General features: G+C 43.7%; 1 protein-coding gene across 2 annotated transcripts; it reads left to right on the forward strand.

The window, feature by feature from the left end:
- Window positions 1-2506: 2506 nt before the first annotated feature.
- PHF11 (PHD finger protein 11) lies at window positions 2507-21082 on the forward strand. 2 transcript variants are annotated; one of them, XM_061457392.1, is made up of 10 exons: window positions 2507-2656; window positions 3702-3837; window positions 7804-7911; window positions 8655-8788; window positions 11423-11469; window positions 14211-14269; window positions 16319-16385; window positions 17385-17507; window positions 18742-18813; window positions 19068-19141. In XM_061457392.1, the coding sequence occupies exons 2-10, from the start codon at window positions 3730-3732 to the stop codon at window positions 19124-19126; spliced, it is 777 nt and encodes a 258-aa protein (XP_061313376.1). In that variant the 5' UTR covers window positions 2507-2656; window positions 3702-3729; the 3' UTR covers window positions 19127-19141. The 2 variants fall into 2 exon arrangements, with proteins under 2 accessions (XP_061313376.1, XP_061313375.1); XM_061457391.1 differs by lacking the exon at window positions 19068-19141 and adding an exon at window positions 20188-21082 and having other exon boundaries at window positions 2510-2656.
- Window positions 21083-21870: the final 788 nt, after the last annotated feature.

Below are 21870 nucleotides of genomic sequence, written 5' to 3' on the forward strand. Positions count from 1 at the left end.
GAGCACTTGAGAGGTGCCTACAGGGGGTTACAGTGAAGACCCCCTAACCGTCCCAGTTAAGGTGAAAATATATGGAAATGGGTAAGTGACTAGAATGACCGGTGAGTGACCACTAGTGACCGTTGGCTGTCTTGGTCTTGTAGTGACACTATAGTAAGTTCTGGAAGCCTTGCAAAATTGGGTGTGTTTGTGCTGCTAATCATTTAGGGAGAACAGGGAGAGGGCTTGTGTAGGTTATGACCTTCTGTGCTTCTGTTCCCACAAAATGCAAATGGAGAATGCAGTGAAGGTAAGGGGTGTGTGACTTCCTTTCTCCATACTCTGGTACATCAAATCCTCGACCACACTGGGGCGAAGAGGAGAGCAGAACAGGGCAGGAGATAGGGCAGTGGGTTTCAGTAGCATACTGGAAGCTGGAGGACGTGGGTTCTTTTCCTTACTCCAGGCATACTATGATATGCCAAGTGACATTCTGTGCCTTAGTTTCCTTCTGTGTAAAATGTATGTATTATGTACATAAATGCTTCCAGGATTGCTTCTGGAGCAGAAATACTTAGACAAACTGGTAATGTTTAGCAAGGTCTATTTGGAAGTGGCACAGTCCCTGCACACTTGGCAGTGATGGTTATGTCTCTTTTTACTTTCTGTTTCATTTCTTGTTCCATTTTGTCCTGGGTTCAAAGCAAAACCTAAACTCCTTCTAGGAAATGGCACAGTACCAGAGGAGCAGCCAGAAGCTGTGACTGGTTCTATCCGTCAGCTGCTTCTCCTGTCTTCTGTTTTGCAGCTTCATTTGCTCGGTTGTTAGTGGGAGGTAGTGGAAGGGTCTCCACCTCTTGCATATGAATTAGTCTCCTTTGGTTCCCACAGTCTGCTTCTGTGTCAGTCAAAGCAGAAGCTGTTCTGAAGAGCTGCAGAAGGACTTTGTTACAGCCAGTGATTTGACTATTAAAATACCAGGTAATAATCCAGCACTGACAAGCGGAAAATGATGCAGGAGCAACAGTCATAACACTGGTGCCCTCCATACTATCTAATACCACTTAGGAAAGAGATCTGAAACGCTATATCTCTGCACAGAAAGAGATCTACACTGCTAAAGCATGAGCTCTGTGCTCAGAAACACAGTCTAAACTGTAAGAGAAAATGAAGATTTATTAAGAAGAGAATTGAAAAATACAGAATGCATTGTGACTTTATACTGCAAATGGTAGCCCACGATTTTTGAAGATTTTTTTTTTCCTCTTAGAGCATAGCAGGAGTAGAGAAGAGATTGGGAATGACAGGGGTGGAACCTCTTCTGTACAAGGAAAAACTAAGTAGTTTCAGATTCTTCAACTTGAAACAGAGACAGCAGGAGAAAGAATAAAAGAATAACAGATCTATGTTGTCACAAGCATTACTGGAGGAGCTCAATAAGGAACAGTTTCTCACCTTTTCAGACAGATCCTCAAATGAAAGGTCTCAAATAGAATTCAAGAGGAGACTTAAGACCTGCAAAAGAAGGGTGTTGTTTAGGCGAAATGTGGAGTGTGGAGCTGGAACCATGTGCTCTCCCTCCTCATTTGAGAGCAGCCAGCTGAATCCATTGCCCCATTTAGCTCCTGGTAACCTCTCCCTCTCTAGCAGAAAGCTGGGGAAGGGACAGGGCTAAAGCAGTGGTCCTGTGGGGGACATGACACTGAGCTCAGCAGGGCAGCATGTGAAGGCTGGCTGCTTCCTTAGTGAAGAATGGTCTTTCCACTGCCTCGGGATTCCTGCAGAGGTGATGGAGCCACCCCAAGGCTGACCTTGACTGAGCATGCTCTGTTCTGCAGCACCAGGATTTCTTCTGAGCCTGTGGGAGCACCAGAGACAGTAGACTCAACCTTCAGCCTCTTCTTCACGAAATTCCCGGTGCCTCTGGAGCTGGATCCTCTGACTGGGCCTGAGCAGGACCTATGTGTCTGCATGAATTTCAGGTATTAGCTTGCTTCAGAGAACAACTTCTGAGTTCTAGAGCATTCAAACTCTAGCTTGTTCCGCTTTCCAATTTATTTCTGTCTTTGTTTTCTGTTCTGTTTCTAACATTTCTATACATTTCTGTGGTATTTATTTTGTGCTTATGTTCTGAGACTGACGTGATGGGTATTGGAAATTGGCTGCTATCCTGCCTTGCATACAAAGGACAGGAGGACAAGGGAAAAAAAACAGATGTGTGTGGAGGCAAAGTCACTTGCTGTAACTTTAAGATTAAGCAAATTCTCGATGACAGAGTTAAAGGAAAAAACAAAACAAACCCAAACCCCCCCAAATAAATCCTCTTCTACTCTAATGTTCTTACTTGAGACTACCTTCTCTGTTTTATGGAAGGGAGATAGGAACTAATGAAAATAGTGGTTGGCTGTTAAAAGCCACAGAAAGGTTACGACATTTGTTGGACTTTGTCATTTCCTGCCTGTTTTGTACTTGGGCCTTGCTTCCTCTCTCACTAGAATAATTTAACTTCAAGTCTTCTTACTTTTTGAAAGTAAAAGCAAACTTTTCTTACGTTATCCTACAAGAGTTTGTGCTGTCAGAGGTGACGTCTCCAGCAAAGGGCAGGTTGGAGTATCGCACCTAGTAATAGTGGGAAGTTGTTGAAGATTTCTGCAGTGGACTTGCATAGAAACCACAGGTAAAGTAAAATTTTTGCTACTACTGAGTGACACTCAGCTTCTGGGGGAGGGGAGGGGGGAAGGAGTAAAGGCTTATTTAGAAGCAGTTAGGCTGTTTTGTGAAATAAGTAGCTGGCCTTAACATTTTTCAGCAGCTGGTGGAAAAGAGAGGCTGTGTGAAGAAGAATTATTAAGATTTGGGTTGGTAGCGTTAAAGTCCAGGTTGGACAGAGCCTTGGGTGACATGGTCTAGAGTGAGGTGTCCCTGCCCATGGCAGGGGGGTTTGAACTAGATGATCTTAAGGTCCTTTTCAGCCTGAACTATTCTGTGATATGGCCAGGAAAAGAGAACAGATGTCCATGGGGGATATCCCAGCGCACAGAGAAAATGATGTGGCTCATGTGAGTCCTCATTGAGAGAGAATATTAAAATCTTCTGTTTCTGACTCTGTCTTCGGCCCTCTTTTACTTGCAAACCTCTCCATGCTTCTTTGCTACATCTATTTTTTCAGTAAGGAATTGGTGTTTACTTGTTTCCCTGGAGGACAGGAAGGAATTAGTGTTTCTTCCTTGTGAGTTCATGGAGGGCACTGGAGAAATTTGGGGACAGCTGTTTTTCTCTCCTCTGTTAACTTGCAGAGTCTCATGTAGCAGAACTAGCTTAAGGAAGACACTGCTATGAATGATTGTCCTCCCCCAAATAAAAAGGGTTTAACACGTAGGGTGTGACTTGCTGGCCCGCCCTTGAGCCTGTTGTTGGATCAGGTATTTGCTGAGCAACCTTGAAAATCCTTGTGTTACCCCTTATGACTTGTGTGTGGCTTTCCAAGAGGAAGTACGCTGGTTTTCCTCCTGCCTGTAACTGTTGAAGCTCCTGGGAGCTGGTTTCCATCCCACTGCTATTCCAAGAGCAGGCTTTGCCTTTTCTACTCATAGTTGTTGCTGGAGGAGCAAAGCACCAAGGTTCAGGGGATGCAGGTGAAGGAGCAGTTGGAGAACAAGTGCTAGCAAGCTCTGCTGTCCTCTGTCCTGCTTGGCCTCAGTTTGCTTTGTGTTTTGTCACAGTTTTCCTGCTCCAGGTGTTTTGTGCATAATGGAGAAGATGGTGAGAAGAACATGTGCGTTTTGCTCAGATGGGGAGGCTGGTTCTGTGATGTATATTGCCAAAGAGCGAAATATTGCAGCTCATCAGGATTGTCTGGTGAGTGGCTTTGAGCTGGTTGGTACCTATGAGGAATGGAAAAGGACTAAAGTGGTAGTTTCCACTGCTTGTCCATTTTTAACTCTGCAGTGGTGTCTGAGTGAAAAAGTTGGTTATCCAAATCAGCAAGCTTGTATTAGATTGAAAGCAACAGGCTTGGCTGGAATGTTGGAGAGAGGGAGGACACTGCTGCATAGTGATTTGTGGCGTTTTCATGTGTGTCTGTTCCTGGTCAGTGTTTCTAGACACGCATCTAGTCTAGTGGTAGGAATAGGCCTTCTTGAGATACTTCTCAGCACACAGAAAGTTGTGTGCTTACTTAAAGTCATGAGAAAGGGGAGATTTTCTCGATCCCTAGTGTTTGCTCTGTCAATCAGTGCTCCAGGAAAGCCAAGACCCTCATGCCCGACCAGTCTGTCAGCATCCCATTATAGTGACTCTTCACCTCTGATCCCGTCCTGCTGTGGATCAGAGGGTGATTCCACTGGCCTGTTGAGGACAATGCGCCAACAGCATCAGGGCAACCCCTCAGCGGGTCTGCCCATCTGAATGTGTTACCCACTGCCAGCGACTGCTGGCTCCCATGAAGGATTAACACTGACAATTTGCAAAATAACACTCTTGGTATCAAATCCTGACAAATTCAGGTTCATGGATTGCAGGTTATAATACCTGACTGCAAAAACAGATTTAAAGCATTACACAGACAAGCTCTAATCTCCAATAAAAGTGTTCAGTGGGCTTGGAGTGTAAATCTTACCCAGTGGGTGTCCTTATGGGTGGGGAGATGGGTTCAGCCCATAGTCTCATCCCAGCAGTTATGTTGGAGTCTTCCCTGACTTTTCCTCCATCTTCAGCTTGCTTTTATATGATTTCTTTATGTTTAGATGTGATTCCAGTCATACATACTGTTGTTACCGATTGGTGTAAAATGCTTTTCACTTAAAGATACAGCCAATAAAAAATACAAAGCTCATGCTGAGTGAGGGGTGGTTGTACCTTGGAGGTGGGGAACTTTGGGATGGAAGTGTGCTTTGGTATTACAATGAGATATAATGAGCAAGATTTACCTAAGGCAAGTGATTTTTTTTTTTTTTTTTTTTGCCACAGTTGCTGGCTCAGCAATGGACATCTCTGGTATTTCCCATTTGGCAGCTGCTATGCAGTTTATCATCTGTATGGTACCATCATGTTCCCAGTCCTGCTGGGAGCACAACAAAGCCTGGCCACAGTGTCTCCACTCCTGTCCACCCTCCCTTGCTCCTATAAGATAGCAGGTTGTGTTACCCAGGGAGCCATTGTGGAGCAGATTCCATGCATTACAACAGTCCTGAAAGTGGCAACTGTATTTTACACTAAAAAGTTTTCTGTATTACTGCAACTTCTGTTAGACCCCAGTTTTCTCTGTGTCCTGGGTTCAGCAGTAGTAGTCATTTTTCTCCTTCTTAGTAGCTGGTGCAGTGCTGTGTTTTTGACTTTCAGCCTGGGAACAGCACTGATAACACCGATGTTTTTAGTTGTTGCTCAGTAATGTTTAGTCTGACCAAGGACTTTCTGAGTCTCATGCTCTGCCAGGAAGGAGGGGAAGCTGGGAGGAAGCAGAGACAGGACACCCAGACTGGCCAAAGGGGTATTCCCTTCCACAGCACGTCATGCCCAGTATAGCAACCGGAGGCAGTTACCCAGAAGGCCTAGATTGCTGCTCGGGTTGTGCTAGGTATTGGTCGGTGAGTGGTGAGCGGTTGTGTTCTCTTCCCTTGTTATTTCCCTTATTATTATTGGTGGTAGCAGCAGTGATTTGTGTTATACCTTCGTTACTGGACTGCTCTTATCTCACCCGTGGGAATTATGTTCTTTCGATTCTCCTCCCCATGTCTCCAGGAGCAGGAGGAGGAAGAAGTGTGGGGAGTGAGCGAGCAGCTGCATGGTTCTGAGTTATCGGCTGGGCTTAAACCATGACACACTAGCTCCACCGCGTGCTCCACAAGTGATTTTCCCACACTTACACCTTTGCAGGAAAATACTCATATCACTTGATATACCTAGGTAAAAAACTTCCCAGTCTGTGCCTTATTTAAAATAAGGAATAAAAGTACCAGAAATTGATTGTATAAAAATAGCTGTCAAGCTCTAAGCATGCTGTGATCTGGAATGTGTTCATTCTTCTTGCAGCAAGTATGCCTCCCCTTTATTCCAGGGTCTCGGTGGGGCTGGTTCTTGTTGTGCAGAATCCGTTATAGATGCTGTATTTTTCCTACTGTGGGAGCCACTCTGTGCAGGAGATGTGATTGCGGCTGCAACAGCTTTCTGGCTTTCCTCATTTTTCTACTACCCTTGTCTTGCTTTGGGTGTTTTTTTTTAGCAGAATGTTTTCGAACATTTGATACACTGTTTTACAGTGTTACTTGGATGTTTTCTTTGCAACAGGTTTAGTTAGGGCTATAATGTTGCTCCAGTATTGAAACATTTTCTTTCTGCCTTCTTCTCTTCCCCTCCCTCCCCCCACCCCAATTGTACCAATTTCTCTGCTTTAGGCTTCTCTGTGCTGTTTGGGATTTTGCAGTTAGCTATCACCTTCTGAGCAGACAGACTATGCCTGCCTGTTGATGTAAGGGCAGCTCAATTTTGTTTGGAATTAGCTCTACAATGCTAGAATACGTAAGGTATTGTCATGGTTTAAGCCCAGCTGGTAACTCTTGAGCCATGCGGCTGCTTGCTCACTGCCCCTTTTCTTCCCCCCCCCGCTCCTGGAGGGATGGGGAGGAGAATTGAAAGAATGTAACTCCCACAGTTGAGATAAGAGCAGTCCAGTAACTAAGGTATAACACAAACCACTGCTGCTACCACCAATAATAATAATGATGAGGGATATAACAAGGGAAGAGAATACAACCGCTCACCACCTGCTGACCGATACCCAACCCAAGCAGCGATCTAGCCCTTCCAGGTAACTTCCCCCAGTTGCCATACTGGGCACAATGTGCTGTGACATGAAATATGTCTTTGGCTAGTTTGGTTCAGGTGTCCTGTCTCTGCTTCCTCCCAGCTTCCTGTGCCCCTCCTCCCTGGCAGAGCATGAGACTGAAAAATCCTTGGTCAGAGTAAACATTACTTAGCAACAACTATAAACATCAGTGTTATCAGCATTGTTCTCAGGCTAAAGTCAAAACCACAGCACTGCGCCAGCTACAAAGAAGGAGAAAAATGACTGCTACAGCTGAAGCTGGGACAGATGTGTATATATATATATCTCTCTCTATATATATATATCTCTCTCTCTATAATGGCGTAACGGTTGGACTTGATGACCTTAAAGGTCTTTTTCCAACCTAGCCTATTCTATGATTAGGAAAAACTTCCCTTGGAAAGGGAAAAGGAAAGGAAAATCTTGCTAAGAACTTTCCTTTCCTCTCTTACTGTCATGGCTCAGCACTTCTGTGGCAATGATAGTGGCCCAGATATACATGTATACATTTTCTGTGGGTTTCTCCCAGGCTTTATACAATGTTCCTAGGTTTCTCCTATAGTCAACTGTTGTCAGCATTGGACTGTATGAAAATCTTATTACAGAGCAATACTGCACCCAGCTGTAAGGTGAAGCAGCTGGGTAGACAACAAGATGTTCAAGGTGTGGAGGTCCGTCAGGTGACTAGCTTCTCCTTACTCTGGCCAGCCTGGACTTGCAGACTTCCTTCATTCACACTTTTTGCTAAGTTCACTTCCTCATCTTGTTATCTTTTCTTAGCTTGCTTTCAGTTCCTTTGAAATCTCCTATATGTACAGAAGAGCTACTTTTGACTAGTAAAAGGTTTAAGCACCTTGTTCAGTGTAGGTGAAGCCTTTTTAAACCAGAAAAATCAGCCTTGGTTAGGGCAAGTTCAAGAAGAAAAGATGTGCCCTTCCTCCCTTTTCTTCACTGGTGACTGAATCCCTCTTAAATTTTAATATAATCTCTTTTGTCTTTAGTTATTTTCTTCAGGATTTGTGGAATCTGAAGAATATAACCCAGATAACCTGGATCTAAGGTTTGATGTGGCATCAGTGTTGAAAGAACTCAAGAGAGGAAAGCGGCTGGTAAGGAGTTTCTCTCTACACTTAGTCCTGTCTCCAAGTACTGAAGGTTGTCTAGTCAGTTTATGTTTGAAAAAAAAAAAAATGCAGAAAAGTACTTACTTGGTCTACTAAAATTGGGGAAATCGCAGATTTAAGAGTTAGAAACATTGATTTGACATTGTATTTGGCAAAATTTAGTTAATTTTATATTAAATTTCTGTTGGATACCTGGCCTTCAAGTCCTTAGTCTAAGTTTCCTAAGAGATTTTGTAAAGGACTAAGGTAGTGCCTGAACTAAATTATGCAATCCATGAGTGTAAGGGGAAACACCTTCTGGTTTTAGCAGAAGGAAGGTTATTTATATGAGGTTTTCTTACTGGCTTTGTCTTCAGCTGTCCTCCTCCCTTACATCCTGGGTGGAAGTCTTTCCATTGCAAAGTTAGCCTGGAAAACATAAATACACTAGCACACTGAAAGCACTAAAAACCTTGGGCAAGATTTAGGGGAAGGGGAAAATTGCCCAGTACAGTCACGTTTGCAGCGGTTTAGAAATTCATCAGTATGAAATAGAGATAAGATAGCAAAAAGGTGGTTGAAATAATGACCAGGATAGGAGGTTGCAGGAGTGAACTTGCATGAGTTACACAGAGGCGACTGCAATGAAAGATTTGATTTTTTTTCCCGCAGGATAGCATTTGCCTTGTGTGGCAAGATTATCAGGAGCTGTGTGCAATGCTTACCTGTGGAACCTCATCCTGTTCTAGGTGTGCAACTTCTGCCGCAAGAAAGGAGCCACTGTGGGCTGTGAGGAAAGAGCCTGTCGCAGAAGCTACCACTACTTCTGTGCACTCTGTGACGACGCAGCCATAGAAACAGATGAAGTAAATGGAGTCTACCGGTATTTAACCAAGTATTTTCTAACTAATGATTGTCAAGGGTTTGCTGGTGGTGTCAGGAGGAGAGACTTACAAATTGTGTTGTTTTAAAAGGAAATATGTTATCTTCCCTTGAAGTGATGCTTGATCCTCTGTTCACAAGCAATAGGGGAAATGTTTTCCTTTCAAAGGAAAACATCACAGTAGTGGGAGGGAATCTGTTCAGTGTTTGAGCCTGCAACACACCTGAATGATCAGTAGGCCAAAACTGAGGAAGGTCAGTCCTTACTGGCTAGCTAGCCAGTCTTCAAGGACCAAGATTTTTACTAATGTCACTCAAATTCTCAATTTCTGTTGGCTCAGAAGCTTAATTAAATGTGCTCTGAGCACAGAGCACTTCTTTGTTCACATTAGGAAAATTCTGATAGAGAATTTTGTATGCCCATCAAACACCACCTTCTGTTTCAAATACGTTGTTAGTATTAGCACAACTAATCAGACCTCGAGTAAATATTTTTATCCTGACCATGCGAGCCCTGGTCTCCGCTTCCCTTGCATTGCCTGTGTTGCTGTTAGATGGAACAAGTTGTTTGGAGGCTGTAGGTGAAGGGGTTGAGGAACCGGGACTTTGACTTTTTAAAGAGCTGAAGTTATAATAAAGTCTGAGGTAAAAAAACCAACACCCTAATGTCCGACTCTGTGCAAGGCAAGAGAGATCACAGGCCATGTTAGTCCTAGACTAATCTGGTAGACCATCTAATCAGTACTTGTTTCAGGAGGATGTGGACTAGTGCAGTCAGCAGCAGTGGAAGATGGGTCTTTTTGTGCTCCTGGCTGCTTCACTAGGGCTCTCAGTCCAAAATAAATAGGTCTTTCTGGTAAGCTGTAAGCCCAGCCTTAGAGAAGATTATATGGTTAGTTTATGCTTAAAGTCTTTGGGAGCCTGCAAAGCTCATGAAAGAGTATAGCTGGGGAGAGGGAAACTTCTGTGATCGCAAAGTAAATGCTGTCATCATGCAGCTTTAGAAAGGATGCCTCAGGCCAAAGAAGACTGAACTTCTTATGATGTTGAAAATGAATGGGGCTGATAACAGTCTAGATACTAACTGGTAAAGGAGTGGTTGAATACATGGTTTGGTCTGGTGGGTTTCTGAGCTGATAAAAAACATATCCAAAGAGAGAATTCCGTCGAGAGAGAGAGATGGTGGTTTTAAATTCTGAGTTGCTGTTGTTGTGATGAGCAGCAGTGATTATCAAAACCAGGAGGCATGCAGTGCTGTAGAAGTGGCTACTAAAACGAGAGGTGGGAAAGAACTGTAGTTTTTACTGCCATCCTGCAGAAATGGTAGTAGGGATGTGCTTCCAAGTAAAGTGGCCGGAGTACTAAAACATACTACCCTTCCAAAGATGTTCTTGTACTTAGGAAGACTGTTTTTAACTGAGAAGAATAGAGTTAAAGGGTGGGAGGAAAAAAACAACCTCCAAAAGGCAATATTGGAAATTCAGCAATGTAAATAAGGCGTCTTCTATACTCAGCTCTCTGACTGAATTGTTAGGCATGCATAGATCTGGGTTTTTTTGTGCACCAGAATGAATTTAATGCCAAACAACTGGCCCCTCAAGGAATCAGGCTGCGTTTCTTAAGTCGCTGCTTCTGTTTTGTTAAAGGAATTACAATAATTAGAAATATCCTAGTAAAAGCAGTTTCCTTTAAAAACTGCTTCCAAGCACTTGAGCATTAGTCTGGGCAAATACATCTGTATTGAAGAGATCAGCTAAATCACACTATTGACAAAGCAGTTTTGCTTAAAAAATGATTTGGGATCCTTCTGTAAGAAAGGCATATTATAGAAGCTGGTTTATTATTGTATTCAGAAGATAAAGAATATTTCTAGCTGTATTTGTTGCATTTTGCCTCTTCAAAGGAGTTCACCTTGCTCTCCTAGAACCAGAAAAAAACATTCCCATCTCATATATTACCAAAGTCTTTAAGGAACAAATAGATTGATCAGTTTTAAGCTACTGGATCTCAAACAGGGTGCCCTACTGCCTCAGGACTGGGGAGCACATCATAGGCAGGGGAAAGGGAATGGCACTGAGATCTCCAAGCGTGGCAGTGCCAGCATGTCATGCAGGGCTTACCAGTTCAAGCTGACTGGGAAGCAGATATATCTAAAGAGGTTCTGGACCTGGCCTGAGCCAGACAGGGCAAAGGGGCAGAACCGCAGTAGCTAAAATTGAGCAGTATCAGTACTATGGTATTTCATCTTGACAACATCCATCTCATTTTAATAAGGCATTTGAACAAGAGCACCTCAGACACATTTCACCTGGTGTGGCGATCGCTGTGGCAGACTTGGGATTGGAACACGGAGCAGGTCCACACAGAGTGGGATAATGGAACTGATGATTCAAAGCTTCAGTGCTCAGAGTCCACTGAGGTTCTAAAAGTACAAATACAAGCTTGTGCATGTGTGGGATTTCAAGGCAGGTGCTTTCCTAGGTGGGCAATGTGGAACAAAAATCCTGATCATTCTTTTTTAAGCATCTTTCAATGAAAAGAGGGGAAAATATCTGTTAAAATCAGTCAGCATGACTCTGTTTACATATTTATTAATACTTTTTCTCTTTTTCTTAAAATTAAACTTAAATTTTAGAGTGTTCTGCCCAAAACATGACCCAGGCAATAGGACCAATCACTATGGTGAGTTTCTTTAATGGCTTCATTGATTTAATTTGTTTTAAAAGTTTGCATCCTAAAGTCAATTACTTATTTGAACAAAATAAATGTTGTTCCACCTTTATATTGAATTATTCTGACTTGTTCGGGCAGGTAGGCTCAAGCAGCTTGTAAAATCCATGTGTGACATGAGAGTCACGCTGATGAATGATGCACAAGCTTGCACTTGCTTAGCAAAGAGGGGCTGCTACAGGAGAGGTCACCTTGGGATTTTTAATGTGTATTTACATTCAGATATTCACATTTGCATCTTCTCTATTCACTGCAGTAGGTTTTTTAAATAGGGCCTTTCATTCTGAAGGATCCCAAACAGCTTTCTAAGTGTAACAAAAGGGTTATACAACCCCTGTTTAAGGATTGCTTCCTTTGCTACAGAAATGCCGCTGAATTGGGCAGTCCTGGTACTTGCTGATTCACAGGTAGTCGGGAATCTCAGTGAATTAACCAGCTGAAGTGGTGACTTTGTTAACTGAAAGCACACAGTCCTGCTCAAAATGGAGTGGGGTCCTAGCCTGGCCTTCACTTTGAAGATAAGCTCAGTCAAACTGGGAGCACCAATGCTAAGAGTGGGGTGCTCACACTGAAATGGAGCAGACTTTGGCTAATCATGATAAGACCTGGCTTCACCCTCATGCCACTCGGGGTGGGTTAGGTGATCGTCATTTAAACTTGTAGTCACAGGTCTGGGGCTGCTTTGCCAGCCATACAGTCCATTTAACACCTGACACTGCTGTGGCTCACTAACCAAATGCAGCTTTATTTCACTCAGTAGTTTTGCTTTTTATTTATCTGTAGTTCTGAGGCCTGACATTCCCTCCCTTTTTAAAATGAATTTGATTCCTTTGGGTTTAGGATTGTCACTCTGCTGGATCTGTCCAGGCTGGTCTCCTGCCTGACTACTGGACAGAGCCAGGATTGCTGCCTGTCCAGCGTAAGATGAGATCCAGGCATTAGGTCCAGCCCTGTTAGACCACCTCCTTCAGAAGGAAGGCATAAATCTCATGAAGTTGAAGGTCTTTGTGTCTGCAAGTGCCGTCTGTATAGTGCATGGGCTGTTCATTTGGAAGAGGGATCCTCTGGAGGAGATCTTCCAGAGACACTTAATTTGGAGACCTTTTGTTTTATGAGGGGTAAATGGATTCTGCTGGTAGTAGCTGTCCTGGCTCATGTGTGAGCGCTGTGGCTCCATGATAGTGTATTGACTTTCAGGATCCAACTTGGGTGGAGCAGCTCAGACATTCCTCTGGGGGAGGGTTGTGTGGGAGCAGGAGCTGTACAAAAGGGCTGCCTCTCCAGGCTTGTTTTCCCTGGTAGCTTGGAGAAAATGGGGTGAGGGAACATCCCCTGGTTCTTGGTTCAGACACACATTTCTGTGCTGAAATGTTGAGGCGCTGCTGTGTAGTTGAAAGGGGACACGGTGCCTTAGTGGCTGAGAAGTTTCCTTGCATCTCTGTAGCAAGAATGGGAGGGCAATTTGGACTTTGAAACGGGCTCCAACTTCTGCTTAACTGGGAGTGTTGGATGTACCTAGAGTAAAGGCTGACAAAGGTGGAAGAGTGGAGAACACTGTGGGCATCAGGAGTTGGGCTGCTCTTTCGACTGTGCTCCTTTTGTTTTATAAGACATCCCTAAAGCAAACATCAGGAGAATCCTGCCACATGTCAACGATGTCATGCTATGCAGCAAGGAACACTTTGTGCCTGCACTAGCATCTCCTAGACTGCTCCAAAATAGTTCAGCTTTATTTTGGATGAAGCGAGAGGCAGATTTCCTTTCAGACCATGAAAAAAGCAAATGTACAGCACTAGTACCTAGAACCCAAACCTATTTCAACAGCCTTCCTGTACCAACTCCTCATGCCTCTTTTCCTGTTACAAATCAGGAACAGGAAAAAAAACCTAAGTGCTGCCCAAAGGATATAGTTAAATGGGAGAGGGGCATGTAAAACCTTCAAGTTTTGGTAGGTGGTTAAACCCTTCCTTCTTTGGCTTTCTCTGCTCCTGCCATATCTTCCTTGCAGTTACCTCTCTCTGCTTGTGATGCTGTAGCTGTTACTAGCAACTGCCAGCTAAGATGTTGGAGAGAGGCTGGTGCATGCTGACAGAAAGGGCAGAGTGAAAGCAGGTGGTTTTGCAGAGTTCTCATGCCACGTCACTGAAAACGCATTGTAGCATAAATACTACTAAACTGACAAGGCTTCTGGGAGAGTCATTATATCAGTGAGAAACTTAAGGCCATTTGCATGTCTTTGGGACACCTGAATTATTTATGTAGTCTCAGTTTTGAGGGTGTATAAACTTAAACAACAATTGACTGGGGAAAAAACGAGTAATCTTTAATAAATTTACCTGAAGTTTTTACCTCTTAGTGGTAGTGCTGCTGCGGCGTTCACTGTGCCACAATCGAAACTCGTATGTTAAAAACTGGGGTTTGCTTTATATTGAGTTTAAAAGGCAAAGTGATAACCTAATGCAACAGTACTGGCATTTCTCCTTAATGGTTCAGGCTTGTTATTTTTCTTACATAGAAATGATGTGAATTCCACTGAAAATGTTGGGTATTTGGGGAAGCTGAAGCATACTCTTGCCTTGCCACCTGAAGTGCCTGACTTCTGTAGCTTTTTGGGAAAAGAGAGAGTTTGAATGATGGGAAATCATCAGTCTGAGGTTGACACGTTTGTTGCTTTGTTGTTTCTTGATTTCTAGATACAGCTAATAAGAGGAGAAGACATACACTGAAATCTTGCACCATGGCGGAACAAATGGTAATTCTGAATTTAAGTAGTTCTAAACCAGGAACCCGCTTTTGCTACAGCAAAGGGCTTCTTTAGTGAAGTGTTTTGACAGTGTGCTCAGAGACAGATGTCCTCACAGAAGCAGTAAATTTTCCTTTACAGCTGCCTTGTTCTCATGTTGTCATTCTGTCAAACAAACACATTTGCATTTGGAGCTGCTTCAGGCAGAGCCAGTGCTGCCCTCGGGTAACTTCGTGTAAATGCAGTAGAAGCCTCTGAACCAGGCTGGCTCTGTGGCTGTGGTCGTGAAGTGACTGGAGAGAGCTTCCCTTTGGGGGCTACTTTTCTTGGGAAGTACTGTGCCCCTCAGATGTGCTTAGAGCTTGACACAGTCTGCACGAACACCTGCTTTTCATGAGACACTTGGCCTTTTGAACCAACATTTAGTGGTTTGTAAGCCTGTGCTCAGGGTAGCTAGAATGTTCTCAGTGCCCATCAGACTGTTCTCAGCTCTGCTGGTGAAGACAGCCCTCTATGGGTTCGGGAGCTGTGAAGCAGAGCATCTATCTGGTTGCAGGGATAGTTGTTTTAGAGGCTGTTGTTTGACCCGTCTCCACAGCAGTATGCATGGGGAACTCCATTGACTCTAGGGACTTTCTCCTTTCTAGAGGAATTGCTGTCAAGCTTTCCCTGGGGAAAAAAATGCCTTTCCCAGGGCTTGAGATTAAAGGGAGATTGTGTGAGGGGATGTGGGCAATCTTCACAACTTTTATATAGTACTCTCTTGAGGGTAGGTTATTTGTCTCCAAGAATTTCTCAGCTGTAAATCCACATACATTCCCAGTGGTATAACAGATCCATCTCACCAGTTGCCCACAGTAATGTGCTGTTTCTGCTGCTCTCCAGTGCTAGCAATCTCAGAAATCAATACAAACACTGCAAATAAGAAGCTTAGTGGCTTCAGGATTTATACCTGCAGGATATACTGTTTACCATTGTGTAAGCAGTGTATGTTTGCACTGGTGGAGTTCTGTGCAGAGCTTAAGGATTGTTTGTAGTCCTGCGATATGACATGAAACGACTGACAATGACTGCATCCTGTCCAAAAGAAGGAAAAATATTCCCCTTTTGTGAATTACAGAATCACAGACTGGTTTGAGTTGGAAGGGACCTTAAAAGATCATTTAGTTCCAACACCCCTGCCATGGCCAGGGACACCTTCCACTAGACCATGTTGCTGCCAAGCCCTGTCCAACCTGGCCTTGAACACTGCCAGGGATGGGGCAGCCACAGCTTCTCTGGGCAACCTGTGCTAGGACTCCACCACCCTCACAGGGAAGAATTTTTTCTTAATATGTAATCTAAATCTCCCCTTTGTCAGTTTAAAGCCATTCCTCCTTGTCCTACTCTACATGACCTTCTAAGAAGTCCCTCTCCAGATATCTTGTAGGCCCTTTAGGCACTGGAAGCTGCTGTAACGTCTCTCCAGAGCCTTCCCTTCTCAGTGCTGAACAAGCACAACTCTCTCAGCCTATCTCGACAGGAGAGGTGCTCCAGCCCTCTCATCATCTTCATAGCCTCCTCTGGACTTGCTCCAACAGGTCCATGTCCCTCATATGTTGGGGGCCCCAGAGCTGAACACAGCACTGCAGGTGGGGGTCTCATGAGAGCAGAGGGGAAGAATCACCTTCTGACCTGCTGGTCATGCTGCTTTTGATGCAGCCCAGGGTATGGTTGCTGGTATTCCATTGGTTGAGGGAGCTAAACATTGTTTGCACCAGGAGGCAGCAGTAGGCATTTGCTCACGTCTGTGCTATTTGCCAATGCAATAATTCTGGGGACTGGTGTCCCAGGTGTTGGGCTTTTCTGAAAGAGATTTTGCTTTGAAGCAATTTTTGCTTTCCTTTTTAAAAACAATGTCTGGAGAGGAGTATCACCAGCTTTGCAGAGAAGCTGACTGCATTCACAGGTATATGGGCTGCTTTTTATCTCCCTGCCAATTGTAGAGGCAGGGTAATGAAAAACAAAGCAGTAAATGTCAGTATGATGTAAAAATATGTAATTTTGATTTTCTTGCAGAGCACACAAGAGACAGCAGAAGAAAACAGTTTACGAATACTAAAAAGAAAAAACAACAGGCATAAAGGTGTGACTTGCTTTATAGAACAACTTGGAGATACTGTGATGGGCTGTATTGTAGTTCAGAGCTTGGAGCTGGGTGATAGCAGCTATGCTGCAAAAGTATCTCCATTGCATGTTGGGATTATGCTGCTGGTTGGGAGGCTTCAGTGGAGATTGTTCACCTTCCCATGGCTGTGCTTAGTGCATGGGCATGTATTGGAACAGTACGTGCTGCCTCAGGTTTTGTTCTGAATCTTTATTACCCCCATAAAGAACAGGGAACATGTCAAGAATCCTGGAATACTTATGGGGCATCTGGTGTAAGTGAAATGATGTTTCTTTTCTCACAACAGTCTCCAATAAAATGTACCAGTCTAATAGAGACTGGCAGACTTCCCTGAGCTGTCCCACAGCACTTTCTGTTTGAACAGCCCATTGGATGGATCTTACCGAAACCTGTCCCTGACCTGCTGCTTTGAGATGAAGACAAAATAGGTGGTTATTTCCCTAACAATCCACATCTGACAAAGCAGCCCTCTAAAGTGGGCTGCGATAAATGAGTTTCATGCCTGGATCACCTGGAGTAGAAGTAGCCTCAATTTTCTTACCAAGTCTAAGACTGATTCACTTCTTGCATTGTTTTCTATCTATCTTTCAATCCACAGGGTGGTCCTGAGTGTTGGAAGGAAAAAAAAAAAAGCAAGACAAATCACTTGGTTTCCTATACTGTGGATAGTGGGAAGCTTTGGGAATGGTGCCTGTAGGTCTGTGGAGATACTTGCTTTGGATGAACAAAGCTAAATCTGGTGCTTGCGAAATTTTACCTCCAGTGCAATGCTTGCATTTGTCTGACCACATTTTTGTTCCCACTGGAAAAGGCTGAGTGGATAGATGAAGGAGCCAGAGATTTGCCAAAATGGTTGTTTCTGGGAGGGGGACTTTAGCCAAAGTTCTAGTTTCTGAAGTGAGCAAGTAAAAGCCACTATAGAGATCACTTCTGACGAGTGTTTTTGTGTTTCAACAGTGCGAATAGACTTTCTTAGGAAATGTAAGCAAGCTGGGCTCCTGGATGACATATTTGAAGAAATGCTGGACACACTTCACCTGGCACAGGAAAAACTGATGGATGACAACACTTCAGAAACAGGTATGGAGACCCAGGGGAGAATCTGCTCTCAGAGCAGAACTCCAGCCAGGCCCTGGGTCACCTTCCCAGGGATACTTCCACAGCATTAAATCATAATTCAGCATGCTCTAGCAAGGCCTTCCAACTTGAATTTTTGAAGCCACTTTTTGCCCATTGGCATAAGCATAGGGAGGTTTAGCCAGGCCACTTCTCCCAGGCACTTAGAAGTCCTGAGGAGAAACTGGAAGGTTTTCTTTGGGTTGTAAGTCTGTGTCGTTCTTACAGCTTCACGAGAGGCACCAGCTATCTGTTAATATCAGCACTTCCTTTTGAGAGAAAAATCCCCGAGTATGTACATTTTAAGTCTTTGAATGATTAGTTAGAACTTTATTGTCAACTCTTAATGTGTATTTCAGGGTTTCATCCTTTTAAGTATTAGCTGAATCCTCCAAGAACAATTAGCTCTTTGTTCTTGGAGGATTCCACTCCAGTGTTGCGCTGTCCACAACAGCTAAAAAGAACATTTGAAACCTTCCTTTCCTGTTGTCCTCCCAGCTTTACAAAGTTATGAATAATACCATTGGATAAAGAATGCTGATTAATGCAAAGTGCACGCATGTCTGAGCATTAGTCCTACCTGGCTAAATCTTCATCATGAGCAGCTTGTGTGTAACATGACAGCAGCTGCTGGAAGCAGCAGTGAGGTCCAGGACACGTTTAGGGGCTCACAGTCTTCACATTAAGAATGTCTTAATAGTCATGCAAACTCTGTAGGTGTTTTGTGTTGTGTTCTGATGAAAACCCCAGCTATGAAATGGAGGCATCATCCTGGGCTGTGTTTTAACACTGAGCAATGCTAGTGCTGTCCTGCATGTTGCACAGTCTGTCAGGAGGAGCTGGTGGGGGCAGCCCTGCGATTACTCATGCAGTCCTGAATGAAACATAACTGAAGTGTATACTTGTTGCTCATTTTTAAATGGACTGTTCAGGTGGTGCAGACCCAAAAGGGAATTACAGGCAGGTCCCCTTTCCTATTCTCTGTATGGAAACTACACAAAAAAAGAAAAAAGAATTGACAAATTGATCCTTCTTTCTTAAGATGGATTATATGAGAAGGAAGAGATCTTAAAACCTTGAGCAGTCAGTATGAAGTAATTACTGTTTTGTGCTACACCTAACATAGGGCTCTGCATTAGCATGAGGGTTCTGTAAACCTTTACTTGATAATACTAAATCAAATTCTCTCTTTCCCTAGAGTATGAAGAGACAGTAATGTCACTCTTTGACTGTGGACTGTTTGAAAATATACTGACAAATATTCATTCGGGTACGTGAGCGCAGCTGTCAGAGCAGCACCAGTTGCTCTGGGGTTTGGCACTGAGGCTGGTTGTCTGGGTGTTTTGATAAAATGACCATTGAAAATGAAAATTCCAAGGAACTTTTTTCCGACATTTATCTAAACAGCTGAAAAAAAGCCACTGGTACCGGAATCTTTAGAAGCAGTGCTAGAGGTGGCTGGCTGACCTGAAGGGGGAGGCAAGTCACAGTTCCAGAGCTCTCAAAGATCTCCCTCTCCTGCAGGGTGCTCACCCATCCTGCATCTACAGGTTATTGCCCTTCCTCCTCCACAGTTGTGTTAAACACAGTTCAGAGTGTTAAAACGCTTTGAGCAGAACTGATGTGGACCTGATGGCAGTTTTGACCGAGTGGCTGGAGTGAAATGAAAACAAGGGCAGGAGCAGTTGCTCGGGACCACCAGCGTAGAAGGGAACTCTGGGTTGTGGATTCTGCTCTCAGCTCTTGTAAGCACCAAGGTTAAAACTGTTTTTCAGATAGGCAAGTCAAGTCTCTTACTCAGTTTCCCTCTGACAGTTAGCAGCCTTCTTCTAACTTCTGCTTTAATTTATCTCTGTGAAAAGGGAAAGGGGCTTTAATGAGCTGAGGTTCAGTGCATGAAGGTGATGTTTGCAGTTTCACTTTCACTTGACTGGAAAAAGCCAGGCTCCTCTCTTGCCTCCTGTTCTCACATTTAAATTCCCCTTCTGGAAACAGGAGCAATCGGTGTTGCAGTTACTGGAGACAGAGTTCCACCAGTGCATCATCTGAGGGCATTAACACATCTCTGCTCAGAACTTCTTGTGTGATGCAGCTGTGGATGACATTTGGTTCTGTCACAGCTGCATCAATTATTTCATCCTTTTCTAAGCTTACAGGAGAAATTCTTGATATTGGCACCTACATACACACAACCCTGTGATTCTTGTGCATAAAAGTTGCCCCTCTCCAGTTCCCTGCTACATGAGTGGTTCAGTTCTTCCTGTACTTCACAATCTTCTTTTCTGATACTGCCAGCCTACTTTTAATTTGAAGGTCAAAAATGGAAACACACATCAAGTTGATTCCAAAACTGATCCAAGAAGAGCTCTTAAAATGAACCAGTGAGCTTACAGTATACGGGTGACAAAGTGGTGACTGTCCTGCTTTGTGTTTTCTTCTGACATACCGATACTTCAACTAGTCCTTGTGTACAGGACACAGTCCATCTTTTCGTGAAGAGACGAGGCATAGGGGGTGTTAGACTACAGCTTCTGCTGCAGAAAGACAGACTAAGCCTTTGAATGTTAATGCATATATAGCATGTATTTTGAATTAATAATAGTTACATACAAATGAAAGCTTTTAACACTCTTTTTTGTAATAGGAACAGAGGAAAAAATCCAGGAACTTCTGGAAAGCAGAAAAAAACTGGATACTAAGATTGAGCTACTGCAGGACTTGAAAGAAGTTGACCTTCTTACCCAAGAGAACACTGCGAGTACATCTAGTACAATGTCTGAATAACCCCCAAGTCTGTCTGTATTGGTGTTAATATTTAGGATTTTCTAATGGTAGAAACCATAGAGCCCATCTGGTCAGTGTCTGAGTAATTCCCTCTGGCCCTCACCCCTACCCCAAGATAGGGATACAGGCAAGAAGTGGGTGTTCTACTCATTTTTATACCTCATATAAATTCGCGGTAATTTTAAGTTGTCCCTTTCTTTAAATTTTCCCCTGCAGCAATGAGCATTACACACCAAATGTTAGCTTTTTCTAAAGCTCAGTGAAACCCTCCAGTGAAGACTTTGGTTTCCTCTCAGACAAGGGACCACCAGCTGCCACAGAACACTTGTTAAAAGTCACTTCAGCTGTGGGAGCCCTCTTCTGACTGTGCTGTAGCTGCTTCACTGTCTGCAGGACAGTGATGGTTTAAGGATCATGTTGCTGCTTCGGCTTTCCAAAGAAGATAAAATTAGCAGAACTTGCACTCAAAGAAGCCTTCTGAATTATAAACAGGAGTTTTTTTAATTCAGTGATTCTTGATTGACTGCTCAACATATAACCAGTTCTGTTGTAACAGTGTTTGCAAGCAGACCCAAAACAGTTGGGCATCATAAACAACATGTAAAATGGGTCAAGGAACAAACTGTGTCTTCCTTTCACTATTAAGAAAGGATACGACTTCCATCTGTTTTGTCTTTAAAAAAATGTTTTGAATACAAAAAAGCATTGTTTAGCTACAAAAGGGTAAGTTAACAAAATAAAATCTTTATAAGAAAGCTGTGTGTTTAGTCATACTCCCCTGCCCCACAGGACACACCAGAGGAAGGGGTGTGTTTTCTCACCATGGTTCAGCAGCACCTTGCCTCTCAGTCGCAGATCCAGAGTGAGCTGTTGGTTGTTAAACACTTATACTCTCTCTGTGACTGGTAAAAAGTCCTGCTCTGTATGAAGGTGGTGATGGAAAGTAACAACTTTCACAACTTAAGCTCCTGAAGTAGAACTATGAGGCCATGGCCCCAACAAAATACCAGTATTTTTACTTGCTTACACAGTCAGGCCTGCTGGCTGTGCAGGGCTAGAAATATAACCTTCTGCTTGCACCAAGGATTCACTAGCAACTCCCACCTACAGGAGTCTTATTAACATGGTGTCCTGAGTTCAGCAGTAGCAGTCGTTTTTCTTCTTAGTGGCTGGTGCAGTGCTGTGTTTTTGACTTTCAGCCTGGGAACAGTGCTGACAACACCGATGTTTTTAGTTGTTGCTCAGTAATGTTTACTCTGACCAAGGACTTTAGGACTATCCGAATCTCATGCTCTGCCAGGGAGGAGGGGAAGCCTGGAGGAAGCAGAGTCAGGACACCTGACCCAAACTGACCAAAGAGGTATTCCATACCACAGCATGTCATGCCCACTATATAAACTGGGGGCAGTTACCCAGAAGGGTGAGTTCACTGCTCGGGTTGGGCTGGCTATTGGTCGGCAGGTGGTGAGAGGTTGTATTCTCTTCCCTTGTTATTTCCCTTATCATTATTGGTGGTAACAGTAGCAGTTTGTGTTACTGGACT

The sequence above is a fragment of the Pezoporus flaviventris genome, unplaced genomic scaffold, assembly GCF_033815535.1.
Source record: "Pezoporus flaviventris isolate CSIRO_AGI_PZ_B2104156 unplaced genomic scaffold, CSIRO_AGI_Pfla_v1 ptg000025l, whole genome shotgun sequence".
NCBI lineage: Eukaryota > Metazoa > Chordata > Aves > Psittaciformes > Psittacidae > Pezoporus > Pezoporus flaviventris.